Raw genomic sequence first — 18796 nt, 5'->3', positions numbered from 1 at the left:
CACTTAACCTTGACATAGACATACTCCAGGTTACAAATTCAATTAAAGAATTTAACATTTCTATGTTTTACTTGAAAAACAAGGCTGTAGCCAGGCAGAGTGGCTTACATCTGTAATTCCTAGCACTCTGGGAGGCCAAGGCAGGCAGACTGCCTGGGCCCAGGAGTTTGAGACCAGCTGGGCAACATGGCAAAACCCTATGTCTACAAAAAAATAATAATAATACAAAAAAATTAGCCAATGTGGTGGCACAAGCCTGTAGTCCCAGCTATTCAAAAGGCTAAGGTGGGAGGATCACCTGATCCCGGTAAGATGGAAGGCTATGGTGAGCTATGAGTATGCCACTGCACTCCAGCCTGGGCAACAAAGTGAGACCCTTTCTCAAAAAACAAATGAAAAACAAAGCTGTGATACTCATCTGAATAAAACAATACCTTGTCTGTATTTAGGATTGTTTGTTTAGGCATGTTTCCTAGAAAATCAATTATACATTAGAAGAATATGAATTCGGCCGGGGGAGGTGGCTCACATTGTAATCCTAGCACTTTGGGAGGTTGAGGTGGGCCGATCACTTGAGGTCAGGAGTTCGAGACCAGCCCGGCAAACATAGTGAAACCCCATCTCTACAAAAATATAAAAATTAGCTGGGTGTGGAGGTGTGCACCTGTAATCCCAGCTACTCGGGAGGCTGAAGCACAAGAATCACTTGAATCTGGGAGGTGGAGGTAGCAATTAGATCAAGCCACTGCACTCCAGCTTGGGCAACAGAGTGAGACTCTGTCTCAAAAAATAAAATACAATAAAATAAAAAACATGAATATTAAAAACAATAAGTAAAACTTTCTGATTATAAAAGTGACACAATGCTCACTGAGGCAAGTCTGGAAAAATATATAGAAAGGGATAATGGAGAAAATTATCTCAATTATATAACCCAGAATTAAAAGTATTTTTCTTTCTACTTTCTTCAGTGTGCTAACAAATACACACAGTATTCTAAACATGAGAAAGTTATCTATCCTTTTTGAACCTCAACTTCTTCATCTATAAGATGAAGATAACAGCAGTAAACAAGATCATTCATGTGACAACCTTAACAGGGTGTCTGCAATATAATAATATTTTATAATATGTAAATATCCAGTAATTTTTTTTCTTCTTATGCTCTGATTTGCTCTTATACTAATCATGCAAGACAATGTATAGGCAAATTATTTAGAAGACAAATAGTTTGCTTATAACTGTGCTAGTAGTGGACAATTTTTATGGTGATGGCCTTCCTCAAAATTGCTTTTGCTCTGAGAATGATTCCATGATACCCAGGGAAGTGTCTCCAAAACTGTTTGCTTTATTTGATCCTTACTAAGTCTGGCTGACCTGGAAGGCGGTGGGCATTTCTCTCTCCTAGTAGTGGTGGGAGTTAAGTTATATTAAAACTCCAGGGTGAAGGTATCTGGAGCTCAAGGATGCTGACTGTCCCAGAGTCATCTTTGACTTCGTCTTAGCTGTTCCCATCTCCTGTAAATCTATGATTTCTTCCAGTTTCCTTCTAATAGATTCCTGTTTGGCTTAAAGTAGTCACGCATGGCTGCTATTGCTTACTTTATATACATTAGTACTTTATATACATTAGTAACCTTAAATGGTCTCCTTTGAGTTCTTATCAATGAATCATTAGTCTATATGTGGGAGTGTATCTTTGAATATATTTGTCAAGAAAGATAAGCAAATATTAAATATGACATCTGTGTATTTTTTAAGTTCCATAGGTAGTTCTTTCTGGTTTTGGGAACTACTGCCATAAAATGCTTAGGTATAGAGTCGAGGCCTTTTACATTAATTCACTGACCTTGATTAAAATGTTTTCTCTGATTTCTTACCAGTTTCTTTAGATATTCACTCATTGTACAGACTGTATGTGTTCACTGATGTCGTAAACAGAAGTATGACTCCTCTTACTACCACCTTTCTCAACTACTAATTTAAAAACTGAGGCCGAACTGATAGCCCCAAATGGAAATTACCTGCTATGGTTTTTTGTGTGTCTCCACCAAAGCTCATGTTAAAATTTGACCCCTGGTATGGTGGTGTTGGGAAGTGAGGCCTAATGTTGGGGTCATGAAGGCAGATCCCTCATGAATAGATTAGTGCCATCCCTAGGGAATGAGTGAATTCTTGCTCTGTTCCTAAAAGCTGGTTGTTAAGAGCCTGGCACCTTCCCTCCCCTCCCCTTTTGCTTCCTTTCTTAAGATGTTATCTTTTTCTTAAGATGTTATCTTTGCACATGCCAGCTCCTCTTCATCTACTGTGATTGGAAGCAGTCTGACACCCTCACCAGATGCAGATGCCCAATCTTGAACTTTTCAGCCAGAAGAACTGAATGCCAAATTAAGTATCTCTTTCTTTATAAATCACCCAGCTTCAGGTATTCCTTTATAGCAACACAAAACAGACTTAAGACACTGCTCAAATTCCTCAACAGTAGAATAAATTGTACATTTCATTCACACAATGAAATATTCTCCTGCAATGAAAATGAACTGCATGCATAGTGTTGAATGAACAAAACCAGACATATAAAAAAGTATGCACTGCAAAATACCAAGTATATAAAGTACTAAAATGGGCAAAATTAATCTATGCTACTTTGTAAGTCAAGAAAGGTGTTATCCTTTGAGTATGGAGTGGTGGGTAGGAAGTGGAGGAGCCAAAAAGAAATCTTCTGCAGTACTGGTGTTTCTTTTTTATCTTTTTTTTTTTTTAATACAGAGTTTTGCTCTTGTCACCCAGACTGGAGTGCAATGGCACAATCTCTGCCTCCCAGGCTCGAGTGACGCTCCTGCCTCAGCTTCGTGAGTAGCTGGGACAACAGGCACCTGCCACCATGGCCAGCTAATTTTTGTATTTTTAGTAAACATGGGGTTTTACCATGTTGGCCAGGCTAGTCTTGAACTCCTGACCTCAGGTGATCTGCCTGCCTTGGCCTCCCAAAGTGCTGGGATTCCAGGTGTGAGCCACCACGCCCAGTCTGATGTTCTATTTTTTAATACAAGTGCAGTGTTCATGTTGTGAAGATCCATCAAGCTGAATGTTCACGAAATATGCACATTTTTCTGTGTATTTTACTTTAATAAAAGTAAACAAAGTGGCCAGGCACAGTGGCTCATGCCTGTAATCCCAGCACTTTGGGAGGCCAAGGAAGGTGGATCACTTGAGGCCAGGAGTTCAAACCCCATCTCTACTAAAGAGACAAAAATTAGCCAGGTGTGGTGCCACATGTCTGTAATCCCAGCAACTGGGTGGCTGAGGCACAAGCACTGCTTGATCCCGGGAGGCCGTGGTTGCAGTAAGCTGAGATTGTGCCACTGCACTCCAGCTTAGGTGACAGAGTGAGACTCTATGTCAAGAAAAATAAAAATAAGAAAAAAGTAAATAAAAGTAAACAAAACGTTGCAAATACATACAATGAAATATATATTATTCAGCCTTTGTACAAAGGAAGGACATTCTAATACTTATTACATACAACATGGACAGACCTTGAGGACATTATGCTAAGTGAAACTAGCCAGTCACAAAAGGACAAATACTGTATGATTCCACTTATATGAAGTATCTAGAAGAGTCATATTCAGAGAGACAGAAAGCAGTATCATGTCACTCACTCCCAAGTAGTATAATTGTCAGGGAATGGATAATGGAGAATTTATACAAAGTTTCAACTATGCATACTGAAAACAGTTCTGGAGATAGAATGAACAACAATGTGAATGCACTTTTTTTTTTTTTGAGATAGAGTCTCTGTTGCCGAGGCTGAAGTGCAGTGGTGCAATCTCAGTGCACTGCAACCTCCGCCTCCTGGGTTCAAACGATTCTCCTACCTCAGCTGGGAATACAGGCACATGCCACCATGCCCAGCTAATTTTTTTTGTATTTTTAGTAGAGGCAGGGTTTCACTGTGTTAGCCAGGATGGTCTTGATCTCCTGACCTCGTCATCTGCCAGCCTCAGCCTCCCAAAGTGCTGGGACTACAGGCGTGAGCCACCGAGCCCAGCTGAACTGTACTCTTAAAAACGGTTAAGATGGTAAATTTTATGTTATATGTATTTTGCAACTAAAAGAAAGTTAACAACAAACTGCTCTGTGTTGGGAAAGTAGACAGTTGAGTGTATGAGAATTAATTATATAAATTAAGAGCAAATAGGCTCTAAGGTAATGGATGGTAAGGAGACTTCCTGGTAAGTATATCCACTTCAGAGCACAGATGTGCAGAGATAATTATATTGGCTAATTAGATGCAAAGGGACACAGCCTGTAGAAGGGAAAAATAGGTAGGAGATCACATGTCATACACTTTCTAATAAGCCTTAATTTTTCTAGATAGTTACAAATTTCAAGATAAAAATAAGTATTATGATTATGTAATAAAATACTGACTTATTCAATAAGCAGAGAAATTTCTTTTTTTTAAGAGATGGAGTCTTGCTATGTTGCCCAGGTTGACCTCAAACTCCTGGGCTCAAGCAACACTCTTGTGTTAGCCTCCCGAGTAGCTGGTAACAGAGGCATGCGCTACATATAAGAATGAAAATACAAAGGATAAAGCTACTATTTACATAACTCTAAACTACCTGATATAAAAAAGCTGAAAGTAGTAGACAAAAACATCTTACTTACATTTGTTACTTATTTACATTTGTTTTCACGTTAGATTCTCAAAACATAAGCTCTTAAAAAAAAAAGTAAAATTAAATTAGAAATTGCTATTTAAGTACTTATTGAACTTACCTATTTGTTCCCCTAAGATCAGACACTGTTTTGGTACTGGAGCTCCAAATACCATTCCCCGAAGTTTATCCATTGGAGGAGCTTTATTCTGAAGGCCCCCAAACTTTCCATTACTTCGAATTCGATCTCCATCTCTGGTCAGCAGTGTAGGACAGTGTGTAATTTTAACAACCTATTGTAAGTAAGTGAATAGTAAGTAGTGAGCAACTTATTTCAACTGCTCCAAAAAAATTTCTGAGATTAGAAATGACAGGATCACGGTAGTATTTTCAAAAAATTAGTAACTAGCGATGTGTAAGATAAACTGGAGGGAAAAATCCAGAGGCAGAGAGATGAATTAGACAACTTTTCAAATGTCAGCCTAAACTAGAACAGTGACAACGCAAGTGAAAAAAGTAAATGATGGATCGGTAAGTGGAAGGAAGAGGACAGTCCAGAGACTTCCGTGCTTTGGAACCCGTGGCAGTTAAGTATCAAGGTAGCATCACCAACCCAGTTTCCTCTGTTAGATTTAAGTTTTTTAGATGACCAAAGGATAGCAAAAGGAGAATATTACATTGAAGAAAATACAGACTGGAAAGCACTAGACTGACTCTTCTAAAGACAATACTATGGTTTTAGGTATGGGAAGATAAAGAGGTGATCATTTGAGAGTCAGGGGAAGTGAAATCATGAAGAAAAAACTGAAGTCATGGATAGGAAAAGATAAGGGTTAAGAATTAAATTCTTATATCAGGTGTGGTGGCTCACGCCTATCCCAGCACTTTGGGAGGCCAAGGCAGGCAGACCACGAGGTCAGGGATTCGAGACCAGCCTGATCGGCATATTGAAACCCCCATCTCTACTAAAAATACAAAAATTAGCTGGGCATGGTGGCATGCGCCTGTAATCCTAGCTACTCAGGAGGCTGAGGCAGGAGAATCGCTTGAATCCAGGAGGCAGAGGTTGCAGAGAGCCAAGATCGCACTACTGCACTCCAGTCTGGGCAACAGAGCCAGACTCTGTCTCAGAAAAAAAAAAAAAAAATTCTTCAGAGAAGTCAGAATAAAAGAAAAACACTGGATTTAGTATGTCATGATCTAGAAGAATGTTCTTGCAAAAAAGGTTCAGAAAATATTAAAAAATAAAAGTTAAACTTCATGGGTAACCAGAGACGTGGAATTCAAATAAGATATTTTTACTACTCAATATGTTAAAATACACACACACACACCCCTTTGATGGGGGGCTATGGAAAAAGGGCCTTCTTGTACTCATATGCCCTGGGACAGCCCTTCTTAAAGGAAACAGGACAAGTGTTAAAAAGTTTAACATTCTGTATGATTCAGCAATTCTACTTCTAAGAATCTTATCAGGAAAAAATAAAAAATGTGAACGATGTACACTGAAATATTGTTTTAATAATGAAAAGTAGTAAACTTACATGTCTCAACAAGTTATACAAGTAAATTACGGCACATCCATACAATGAAATAGCATACATACATTAATGAATGAAGAACATTGTAATTTTTAACAAGTATAAAAATGTTGTCCAATCTAATATTGGGGCTAAATAGCCTCTGAATTATATATATACAAGATAAACTAAATGTAATAAGATGATTATTTGAAGACATCCTGTGGTGAATTCTTTGGTAAAGCCAGTATTTACAAATTCAAAAATCATTTGTTTTTATAAGAAATAACCACAACTTAATTTCTTAGTTTTGGTTTGGGTTTATATGTTTTCTAGTGGTGAACAACGACAACAAAAATACAGACTGGCTTCACATGTTACCACTTATCAAGATTCAGGCAATCAATGTTTCTAAGGATTTAATATCTTTGTTTTTGTTTTGTTTTGTTTTGTTTTTGAGTTGTGGTCTCGTTCTGTTGCCCAGGCTGGAGTGCAGTGGCATGACCAGGGCTCACTACAGACTCCAACTTCTGGGTTCAAACAATTAACCCAACTGAGCCTCCTGAATAGCTGGGACTACAGGTGTAAGCCACCATGCCTGGTTACTTTTTTTTTTTTTTAAACTTTGTAGAGTTAGCGTCTCACTATGTTGCCCAGGCTGGTCTCGAACTCTTGGCTTCGAGTGATATTACTGCCTTGGCTTCTCAAAGTGCTGAGATTACAGGCAGGAGTCATCATGCTCAGCCTAATATGATCTTAAATAAATACACTAAAATGTATAGATTTTCTATTCTCTTGTTAATAGACAATATGAGGGAAGCGTTATGGTAGAAGGACAGACAGTTTGGCTCTCCTTTTATGATGATTCTGGAAATACTACTTTCACAGACAGTTTCTCAATTCTCCTTCAACCTCATGATTCTACCTCATTAAGTACACTATTAGGACAAAAAAAGTCATGACAGCACTTGCAAATTCTGCAAATTCTGGAATGAACAACAATATTACAACTCTGAAATCCAACAATGTTACCAAGGAATGTCATAAGAGCTTTTTCTCAGAAGAGTTTTAAAATAATATTTGATTGGCAAAGTTACATATGACTTCATTTAGAAATCTGGAAGCAAGGAAATCAATTATGTGCTATTATCAATTATGAAGAACAAATACTATTCCTTTTTTGTCACATATGTGCTATAACATTTTTGCAAAACTAGTATTGGTATCTTTCATCAGTTTTAAGATATTTTCAGTCATTAGTTCTTCAAATATTGCCTACAATCCTTTTATAAACTCTCTTCTCTCGACACTCTGATTAAATTTTGGTTAGATGCTCTCTCATTCTACCCTCCATGTCTCTTCAACTTCTTTGTCTTACATTCCATTTTCTCTTTCTCTCTGGGCTGCAGTCTGAATATTTTTTTCTGACCCTCTTTTTAATTCACAAATTCTTAAGATGTTAAACCTGCTCAGTTAGTATTTAATTTGTTATAATCTTTTCATTTTTAGAAGCTCTATTTGATTTTTCTAAGTTGACTTATTCTTTTCTCATTTTCAACACTTTCATTTTTTGAACTATTTTAATCAACTATTAATATAGATATTTTTCAATTTAACTTGTTTTCTCATTTTTCAACACTTTCATTTTTTGAACTATATTAATCAAATATTAACACTTTGAAAATATTTGCTCTCATTTTCAATGTGGAAATTATTTCCATTCAAAAACAATGGTGAAATTCCTCCAGAAAACATTTGTGTTTGCTTCAATCAGATATCTAAGGATACTACTAGTCCAGCACATGAAACCAAATGTTTACCTTGAAGGTTTTCAGAACATCTAAGTAGTATGAATACAAGTTGCAAAGAGATACTAGAGTCAATTGTTATGTTGATGAATTCTCTAGAAAAATGTTTAACTTTTTTACTTTTCCGCTTAGTCCCAAAGTTCAAGAGAGAATTTTCTGGTAGTTCCCTGAAGCAGCTGGAGTTGAGATGAAGGTGGCAGGTTTATATGTTTACTCTTACACTAAGGTTTCTCCTCACAGAGGGGGTGTCCCCAGTTATCAGATTTCCCATGTTGTTTAGAGCCCTGGGTTTTGTCTCCTACCCTCAAAAGCCCCTCGAGGGAGTAAAAAGTCAATGCTTAAGTTCAATTAGTTTGGCAAACGTTCTCACTGCAGAAATCTGGCATTAGTGTTCTGTTTATCTCTCCAGGTTCCCACTTCCACTTAGAATCCTTACTTTCTTGCCAAGTTCATTAAGATACATATCTGAAATAGCATTTTAGCTAATCTCAGCTGGAGTTTCCAATGGCTATCTGGTTTGTCTAATTCATCATTGTATGACCCTCTGTGCACTGTGCCTAGTGATATGCTGGAACCAGCTTGTACTGCGTCACGAAAGCCAGGTCTCCTGAATACCACATTCGTATAGGCATGAAGGACTTCATATAGACTGCTGGAAATCATCCATGATACAAGTACTTACACCATAGAAATTGGCAAAAGCTACAAATCAGGGACTTCCACATGCCTCCTCAGAGAAATAGTTCAACACATAACAGCACACCACTGTCTCATACATAGTAAGTATCCAAATATCTCACTGAACAGGAGTCTTCCAGTTGATAACTTATCATCCTATTAGTTAGTTCTATCCTTACTAGCAAGCTTCTCGCCATCTCCAAACTGATTCCATGTTATCATAACATTTAATGGGTATGTTTCTATTTCATAATTTGGGATATATGAAAATGCTAATCACCACCAGAATATTGTAGCTCTCCCACCCACAGCCAGTTTCTGGTACAGTATATTATACTTATTATTAGGTTTACAAGGAAACGTTCATGAAGATGCCAAATACCATTTTCTAATTAGCTACATAATGCTCAATAATCCCAGTAATTTAGTTTTCCTAAACTACGATTAATTTATTATTGCCTTTTTAAAAAAAAAAAAAAAAAAAAAAAAAGAGTCTTGCTCTGTCGCCTGAACTGGAGTGCGGTGGCATGATCTCAGTTCACTGCAACCTCCACCTCCCAGGATCAAGTGATTCTCCTGCCTCAGCCTCCTAAGTACCTGGGATTACAAGCACCTGCCACCACGCCCAGCTAATTTTTGTATTTTTAATAGAGACGTGGTTTCACCATGTTGGCCAGGCTGGTCTCATAACTCCTGACCTCAAGTGATCCGCCTGCCTTGGCCTCTCAAAGTGCTGGGATTACAGGAATGAGCCACTGTACCCGGCACCCTATTACTGCTTCTTAACTAGGCCCAAAGAAAAATTACACCAGTTTAGTTCTAGCTCTGCTATAAATTAGTAAAGTGTGACTTGGGCCAAATCCCCCACCTCTTTAACAATTTTTATTTTTTTAGACAGAATCTCATTATATTGCCTAGGCTGGAGTGCAGTCGCTATTCACAGGCATGATCAGAGCACACGACAGCCTATAGCCTAGAACTCTTGGGTTCAAGCAAACCTCCCTTAGCTTCCTAAGGAGCTGGAACTACAAGTATGCATCACATGTCCAGCTCTCCATTATTTGTTCTCAGCCTAAGGTCTCTCATCTATTCTCACTGGTCCTAAATCATCCTAGATGATCCCTATGGTCCCCATGATTCTAGAATACACTATTTACAGATACTGGCTTAGATCAAATCCAGGGTACTGCCTGTAACATGTGTCCTTAGGGTCAAAATCAAGTCAAGGACGTTCCTTTGTTAAGACCTCTGAAAGATTTAAACTTCTGCCCTCCTGGATCCTCTTAGCTAGACAAAAGGGCTTCTAAAACTCTAAATGGCATTACCCTACTCTATCTCACCCTCATGGGTGAGAACAATAACCCTAGCAGACATCCCCAAAAGAACCCCTGGCCAATACCAGCTGATATGCCAGATGACAACAGATACTAGTTGCCAGCTACGTAAGGCAGGCATTTTAGAGCTGCCACCACTCCAGTTCAACTAGCCAACATCACTTGGAGAAACCTACAAAGAGGACTGGTATGTTGTTGTTTAAACTTACAATTTAGAGTGTTATATATATAGCCGCAGTAAATAACTGAAATGTTTATTTTACCAAATTCCCCTCCAAAGGTGCTATGGGCTAAACTGTGCTCCCCCATAATCTTTTATATATTTATTTTTTACAAGACCAGTCAAGAAGACTAGTGAGAAGGGGAGGAAAGAATAAAACAAAGAGTTAGATCTATAGCTGATTGTGAACAATCAACTGAGATAACTCATTACCTTTGTTTGGGACCAGCCCCCAACAAATCCATGCTAAAGTCCTAACCCCCAGTCCCTCAGAATGTGACATTATTTGGAGATAGGGTCTTTACTGAGATAATCAAGTTAATTTGAGGTCATTGTGGTGGGCCCTAATCCAATATGACTGGTATCCTTACAACAACGGAGAAATTTGAATACAGTCACACACAGATGTGAAGAGACGGGGGAAGACAGTCCTCATCTACAAGGCAGGGAGAGGCCTGGAACAGATCCTTTATTCATAGTCTTTAGAAGAAACCAACCCCACTGAAACTGTGAATTTGGATCTCCAATGTCGAGAATTGTGATACAATAAATTTCTATTATTTAAGCCACCCAGTCTGTTGTGGGACAATAATATTTCTATCATTTACATCAGTTAATGGCTGCCCTAGAAAACTAATACAAAGAGCTACAGCAAATTACATTTTACACCAAAATTACCTGACAGTACTTTTTTCCAATGCTAACAGACACTGTTTTGAGTCTTAGACAATTTCATAGCCCCAAAACACATCTATTTAAATTTGCATCCTGGTCCATTCATTCCTACATTTTGCCTACTTTTATGTTGCTTATCAATTTGCAGAATTTAAATTGGTCTTGAAAAGGCTAGTCATTTATATATGTATCATCAAATGGACATGATACACATTAAAACTGAAGTCTACAAATTTAAAAAGAAATCAAATACATACCTCTTTTCTATAATGATTGGCTGCATCCAGATTATCCAAAATAATGGTGTCTCCTAACAGCATACCAAATACTAAAAAAGTCAATAAATGAATTTTGAAAATTATGATATTTTCCTTGGTCATATTAAAATATAATGCACATTGCAAGTCTTTCTTTGAAAGAATGCTAGTATTAGTTCTAATTTTATTTGACTGTCCTCTAAAAAATATTGGTAAAACTATGACTGATAAGCAAAATAAGAATATAAATTTTCATTATCAATAATTTATAGATTTGTATCACAAATTTAACATCTGTACAAAAGTAAAGCCACCATAATGTCTTTTACCTGTTTCACAATGTTCTACATTATCTGGAAATGTTAACAAGTCTCGAGCAAAGACTGGATCTCCAATGGGTTTAAAATACAATTTTCCATTTCGGAAATGAGGTAGAGGTCTAAATAAAAAGAAATTTTAAAAAGATATTAAAGTACATGACTTTTTTAATTTTAAAAAAGACAATATGGAAAACATGAATATATTACACATCATTTTGATCATACAATGAACTCCCAATCCACCACAAGTGATACTTCTAAATGATCAGCTATTATGCCCTTAGAAATGGAAACAATACTGACCATATAAAAAATCTACTTGGTTTTATCTGTACTACTACCTTCTATTAGTTTGTATTAACAATATAATAATAGTTTCATTTGACAAGGAAAGAAAAAAAGTAGCCTCTAAAGCTGGTTCCAAACGAGAGTATGAATGACGTAACTGTTCACGTGAAGAGTGGTCACAGAATGACTAGGGGAAGGGGCAAGACCCAAGACTGAGAAACATATGAGGAAGGCAGCTCTATGTCCCCTGTCTCCTTGTCCTTCCGACACAATAGGAAGAGGAATTGAAGCCAGTAGATGATAACAATGGAATTTCAGAGATGGTAGTTGATTGGGGTGTCGGAGACTTTCCCTTCAACATAGGTGTGGAGGAGCTCTAGTTAACTCAATCCCAGTAAGAGAGAGAATACCAGAAACAGAGAGGATAACTCGTTTCTAGAACAAACGTTAGTCTTAAATGTCAAATCCATAATTTCCTAAATCAAGGATCCTTAACTTAGTCTCCAGGGATTAAAGAGATAAATAAGCCCTCCTGGAGAAAAAAATTCTTCTCACAAAAAGCATTAGGGTGTGAGGGGTACATGCCTCTAGTCGTCCCAGTTACTTGGTAGGCTGAGGCAGGAGGATCACTTGAGCCCACAAGTTTGAGGCTGCAATGAGCTATGACTGTGCCTGTGAGTAGACACTGCACTCCAGTCTGGGCAAGAGTTAAACCCATTCTCTTAAGTGGGTTGGGCGCAGTGGCTCACGCCTGTAATCCCAGCACCTTGGGAGGCCGAGGCGGGCGGATCACGAGGTCAGGAGATCAAGATCATCCTGGCTAACACGGTGAAACCCCATCTCCACTAAAAAAATACAAAAAAAATTAGCCGAGCGTGGTGGTAGACGCTTGTAGTCCCAGCTACTTGGCAGGCTGAGGCAGGAGAGTGGTGTGAACCCGGGAGGTGGAGATTGCAGTGAGCCGAGATCGCGCCACTCCACTCCGGCCTGGGCGACAGAGCGAGACTCTGTCTCAAAAAAAAAAAAAAAAAAAGCATTACCTTTATCAACACAGTAACAATGACCTGTCAGGATTTCCCATGCTGTTCCTTTGAGTACTGACTAGCTGCAGGGTAGCAGATTTTAGAATCCGATAGATCTGAGTTCAACATACAGCTGTTTTGTTTCCTCAATCTATTTTTAGATTTATAAGATGAAATAACAAGTTTACTGACATAGTAGGCTCTTAATGAGATCCCATTCTCCTTCAAGTCCCCATTCCTATGCAATTACAGGCCGTGAAAAGCTTTGTTTAGTAATCTGAGAAAATACTGACCAATATTCTGTTATACATTTTTATTTATTTTTTTGTTAGTATTTCCTTCCTGTCTTTAGGTGCATTTTTAAAAGTAGGCCTAATCAGAGTACACATAAAATATAAAAAAGGGCCTGGATGCAGTGATTCACACCTGTAATCCTAGCAGTATGGGAAACTGAGGTGGGAGGACTGCTTGAGCCCAAAAGTTTGAGACCAGCCTGGGCAATATAGCAAAAAAAAAAAAAAAAAAAAAAAATTTAGCTGGGCATGCTGGCATGCACCTGTAGTCCCAGCTACTTGGGAAGCTGAGGTGCGAGGGTAGTTTGAATCCAGGGAGGTTGAGGCTGCACTGAGTTGTGATCACGCCCAGCCTGGCTGACAGAGCAAGACTGCATCTCAAAAAATAAAAATTAAAAAATTTTTAAAAAATTTTATGTCTTTGTATTTTTTATGTCTTGTGTATATACATTACATATACATGTAATGTATGTCTTTGTGTGTATACATTACATATATAAATAACATTTAATTGGCAAATAAAACATAGCCAGCATATGTAATGAAAAATGCCCATTTGTGATGAAGACAAAAATAATGTAGATAATTCAAGTCAATTCTCTGTTTTAGATATCTTTTAGATAAATCATTTTTAAATTCAAGGCTTTGATAAAAAACAGAAAATATATTTCAGAAAAAAACATTACTTTCACTTTTTTCTAACCTTTTCCAATCTGGAAGAGTCTTCTTATAAATAGAATCAAGGGGCAACACCTGCTGACGACCTTGGGTTTCATCATAGATACGACGTGCAGCATCAGTGGTTAGGGTGACTACACAGTCCATGTCACTTGCCAGATGCCAAGAAATAACCATCGCAGCTCTATCATCTTCAATTTGTGCTAGATGTGCAATCTACAACCCATTTTCATAAAATCAAGTAAAAAAATATAAAATCCATTTATAAAAATTTGATATTACTTTAAAAGCCCAAGCCTAGGTAACAAAAACTTTTCTGAAACACATGAATTAAAAATAAATTGTCAAGTTGTTAAAAACTTAACTTGAATATATTAAACATTCTATTCTGCTATTAAATTAAAAAATTTTTTTTCTAAAGATTAAACTCCAGTAAAGTTGCAAATGAGCAAATAAAAATATTAGGAATTTTTCCTTTTCAGACTGCTCAGGGATGAAATAATTAGAAATTTTATTTGCTAGTAATATATACTTTTTTCACATTTTAACACTCTATAAATGGGATCTGTCTTCTTGGTAAAATAATCATAAAGTACACTTAAATAATATACACATACAATAATGCAGTTCAATTAAACATACAGTTAATATGCCCTTCCCTTCTAAGTAAATTCTTTACTCCAATATTATAGTATTCCTTTCAGAAAACAAATCTGAACATCACAAATAGGAATTGTTTCTTCTGCTACTCAGGAGGCTGAGGAAGGAGGATAACTTGCCCAGGAGGTAGAGGCTGCAGTGAGCCGAGATCGTGCCACTGCACTACAGTCTGACAGAGCAAGAACCTGTCTCCAAAACAAAAAAGAATTGTTTCTTTTGTTTCTGTTTCTAGGAACAATGCTTTGGAGCTTAGAATAAATAAAAAATTACAAATCCTTGCTTCAGACACAAGTATTCTTTTTCTTTCCCTCAGATCAGACAGGTAATGTGCCAACAGTGTAACAAGGTTCAACGGTGGCATATTTCACACATGTGCGTGAAAACCCAATCATCAACAAGCATTCTTGTTCAAAGTCAAGTCCACCAAGATTGGACTATTGTGGTCAGTATCAAAGCCTAATTCATTGTGCTAGGATGGTGGTGTCTACCCTTTAATCTTACTTGATCGGGTAGCACAAATCCGCCCTAGCAATAAGAACATTGTGTGCCACTTTTAGAAACATCAGGCTGGACATGGTGACCCACGCCTGTATTACTAACACTTTGGGAGTTGAGGCAGGCTGATTGCTTGAGCCCAGGAGTTTGAGACCAGCCTGAGCAACATCACGAAACCCCATCTCCACTAAAAATACAAAAAATTAGGGGGGCATGGTGGCATGAAACTGTAGTCCCAGCTACTGGGGTGCTGAGGTGGGAGGATGACCTGAGCTCAGGAAGTCCAGGCTGCAGTGAGCCGAGATGCATCACTGAACTCCAGCCTGGGCGACAGGAGTGAGATCGTGTCTCAAAAAAAAGCCAATAAACAAAACACATTCTAACATCTATCCTTATATTCTAATTCTCTAGAAGTTAGTATGAACATGCAAAAAAACTAGTACATGTAAATGAAAACAATGTTCTAGCCAATGGAGAAAGAATTAGTAGAGGCAAATGAAATGTAAGAAGAAGAAATGGCTTACTTGTGACATTTAGATGTGTTTTGTAAAAGAAATACCATGATACTATCATAAAACCTATTTAGAAGGGCATGTTAATTATAATCATAATATGTTTAACTGAACAACAAAAAAAAAACTGCTACTATATCTTCCTCATTTAGAGATGGGATTTCAAGATATTAGGAATTGAGGAAGAAATGTGTAAAATATCTAAGTTACTTGAGGTATTCATGATGTTAAATACATTTTGAAGTTTGGGGGAAAAAAGCCTCCCCTTGTTCCTACTATATTTCTACGATTATTTATTCCAGGGTTTTTTAATTTTTTTGAGACAGAGTCTCGCTCTGTCGCCCAGGCTGGAGTGCAGTGGCGTGATCTCGGCTCACTGCAACCTCTGCCTCCCAGATTCAAACAATTCTTCTGCCTCAGTCTACTGAGTAGCTGTGATTACAGGCACATGCCACCACACCTGGCTATTTTTTGTATTTATTAGATACGGGGTTTCACCAGGTTGGCCAGGCTGGTCTCAAACTCCTGATCTCAGATAATGCGCCCGTCTTGGCCTCCCAAAATGTTGGGATTACAGGTGCGAGCCACTGTGCCTGGACTATTCTAGTTTTATAATAAATGCCAGGAAGAGTATTTTTTAAGGAAGCAAGGGAAAAGACTAAGGATGACATGGAAGGATTGCAAAGTTTTCTCCTATTGGTTAGGGTAGGGTTTGTACTTCTGAGGGGACAAAAGAGAAACTATGTAAAATGAAATTGCAAAGATTTCCCCCAGATTTTCAAGACATGCAATGGGAAATATTTAAAAAGGAGACTTTAAAATACATTTCTCTTGCTAAAATTTATATGTTGATAAAAATTTTACATATTGTGCAAGAATTTTGTATTGGATGGACTATTAAAATGTGGAAACCATATATTTATATGCTTAGGATCAAAGAACTGCTTTTTTCTAAAAATTGGTTCTAAAGAATAACATTTTAAAACATTGTATATTAGCAACTTGTTTTGTAATGTATAAATTTATATTTAATTTAAATTTAAATTCAATTTTTCAATTTGCAAATCTGAGGTTTGAGTAATAATGTACATGGTTTTGGTCATAAACATTGCTACACATTACCCCCTATTTTCAGTAGGCAGTGTATTTGTGAAGGCATATAAAATAAACTACCACAGATTTTAGAGTCAGAGAGACCTTGAGTCACATCTAAGCTCTGCCTTTAACTATATTTTAACAAGTTATTTGAGCTTCCCTGAATTTCAATTTCTTCATGTATAAATGAGAAATACTACAAATAATAGTTCATACGGTGGTTATAAAAGTAGAATATACATGCATAGGCAATAACCAAAGACTCCAGAGTCAGACTACCTGGGGTTTCACCCCTGGCTCTGCCACTTGCTAGCTGTGCAACTATGAGCAAGTTACTTGACCTCGGTTTTAGCTGGGCACGGTGGCACACGCCTGTAGTCACAGCTACTTGGGGGGCTGAAGCAGGAGGATCGCTTGAGCCCAGGAGATGGAGGGAGCACTGAGCCATAGTCTTACCATTGCACTCCAGCCTGGGTGATAGACTGTCTCCCCCTCCAAAAAAAGAGCTGCATGACATGAAAGCATCTCTAAGTAAACAATAAGCCTTGAACTAATACATCTTAACAACTTCTGCCACAGCCCTCAATAGTAATATTACCGATTTCAGTTTTAAACTCTACCAAATCCCTACTGCAATAATGAGAGCAGGTACTTTATTGGAAAGAAGTAAATTACAAAGAACCTGACACTTTTTTGTCACTTTTAGAAGACCCAATTTAAACAAACAAGATAATAAAATGTACTGCCTCTCCAAAGGCTTAATAAACACAAACCTTTCCCAAAACATCCCCACTGCCTTTAGTATAGTTTGGAAGAGTACATGATCTTCTAGGTTTTTTCTTCAGTTCTTCCTGTTCTGATAGCTTTCTTTTCAGAAGCGCTTCAATGTGTGGCACCTATAATTTATAAAGAAAAATTAACTACAAGACCAATTACTCTTGAACCAGGCAGCCCATAATGACAGTGGAGAAAAATTAACAATTTAGATAACTCAAGAATATAAAGTTGGTAAGTAGGCATTATTTAAAAAAAAAAAAAACAAACTATCAGGAAACACACACACACAAAGAAAACACAATTTTAAAAACCATGATTATAGTAATATAAAGTTCCCACTTCACTGAATTTTAAAAAATCTTAGCGAAGATACACACTACCTATAATAGGACTTCTCTTTGAATCCGAGTTACACATATAAAAGAATATAAATTTTAAAAATCTAGATTGCTTTTTATTTTCTCTTACTTTGTTTACCACCACGTGTATTGGTTATGCACCCTTTTCAAAGCAGTACTTGAACTGATGTATTATTAACTGCATTTATTGGTGTCATTACATTAAAAATACAAATTGCAATTTCTCTGAATAGAGCACTCTATCATTTTGTTAGTTAATGTCTAGTGACTAGACTATAATGCACACGTCCTTGTACCCTAAAACAATACTCATAAAATTCCTAATAAAAACTGCATATTGTAGAATGGACTTTAATAAAAAATCTTTCACGTATACTTGGAAATTGTACCTGTTGTGTTGTAGGAATGTCAATATTATGTATTTTTAGTTCATTTCGCAATTGGGCCTCTTTTAATCTTGCTTCTTCAACTTGACCTAAAATTAAAAACAAAAAACTTGCATCAATTTCTGATAGCCCCCAAATCATAGTTTTTGGAAAATATTTTTAAATTCCTTTCGTTTTTTCCTTTTAATGTCTGTTGCTAAAATGAAAACTGATAGGTGACCATTTTAGAAATTCAAAATTAAACTATACATCTTAAGTCTCAATTCTGATACACAAAAATGAGAAAACAAAATTAATGCAACTAAAGGGAGATATGATATACTGCAAACTCCTAGTAATCTTGGATAAGTGACTTAATTCACGAGTATACATAATTTATACATAATTGCACAAGGTTGTTCTCGAACAAAGAAAGACTTTATAAAAACAATTTTTAGTGCTACACAAATGACATATTATCTCATTACTAGATTTAGCTCCTATTATATTCTAAATATCCTTGATCTTGTACAGGCATACATGAAAGTGAGTACTTTGAGGCAAGCAGTAAATATTTCTTGGTTAACTTGATCAAAATAACTAACACAAAGTCAAAAACTTTACCAAAAAAATATGACAAATGAAAAGGGAAGAGATGATAGAGCACAACTCAGAAAATGTCTTTCAATTATATGAAACATTATTAAGAATTGCAGCAAACGTAGGCTGGGTGTGGTGGCTCACACCTGTAATCCTAGCACTTTGGGGGGGCC

The 18796-nt window shown here is 37.1% G+C and overlaps 1 protein-coding gene and 1 pseudogene across 2 annotated transcripts in view; both read right to left on the bottom strand.

Annotated features, from left to right (window-relative positions):
* The window catches only part of SMCHD1 (structural maintenance of chromosomes flexible hinge domain containing 1), a 150458-nt gene that overhangs the window by 15757 nt on the left and 115905 nt on the right, over nt 1–18796 (bottom strand). For both annotated transcript variants that reach the window (XM_050767418.1, XM_050767419.1), the window contains 6 exons: nt 18048–18133; nt 17296–17418; nt 13786–13976; nt 11489–11598; nt 11160–11230; nt 4789–4960 (listed from right to left, as the gene is read on the bottom strand). In XM_050767418.1, coding sequence (XP_050623375.1) covers nt 4789–4960; nt 11160–11230; nt 11489–11598; nt 13786–13976; nt 17296–17418; nt 18048–18133 — 753 coding nt within the window. The remainder of the gene's footprint in view (nt 1–4788; nt 4961–11159; nt 11231–11488; nt 11599–13785; nt 13977–17295; nt 17419–18047; nt 18134–18796) is intronic.
* Nucleotides 14733–14850, bottom strand: LOC126941602 (uncharacterized; annotated as a pseudogene).

This window comes from Macaca thibetana, chromosome 18, assembly GCF_024542745.1.
Source record: "Macaca thibetana thibetana isolate TM-01 chromosome 18, ASM2454274v1, whole genome shotgun sequence".
Lineage (NCBI taxonomy): Eukaryota > Metazoa > Chordata > Mammalia > Primates > Cercopithecidae > Macaca > Macaca thibetana.
Note: the sequence above shows the minus strand (reverse complement) of the source record. Positions and strands in the feature narration are given on the sequence as shown.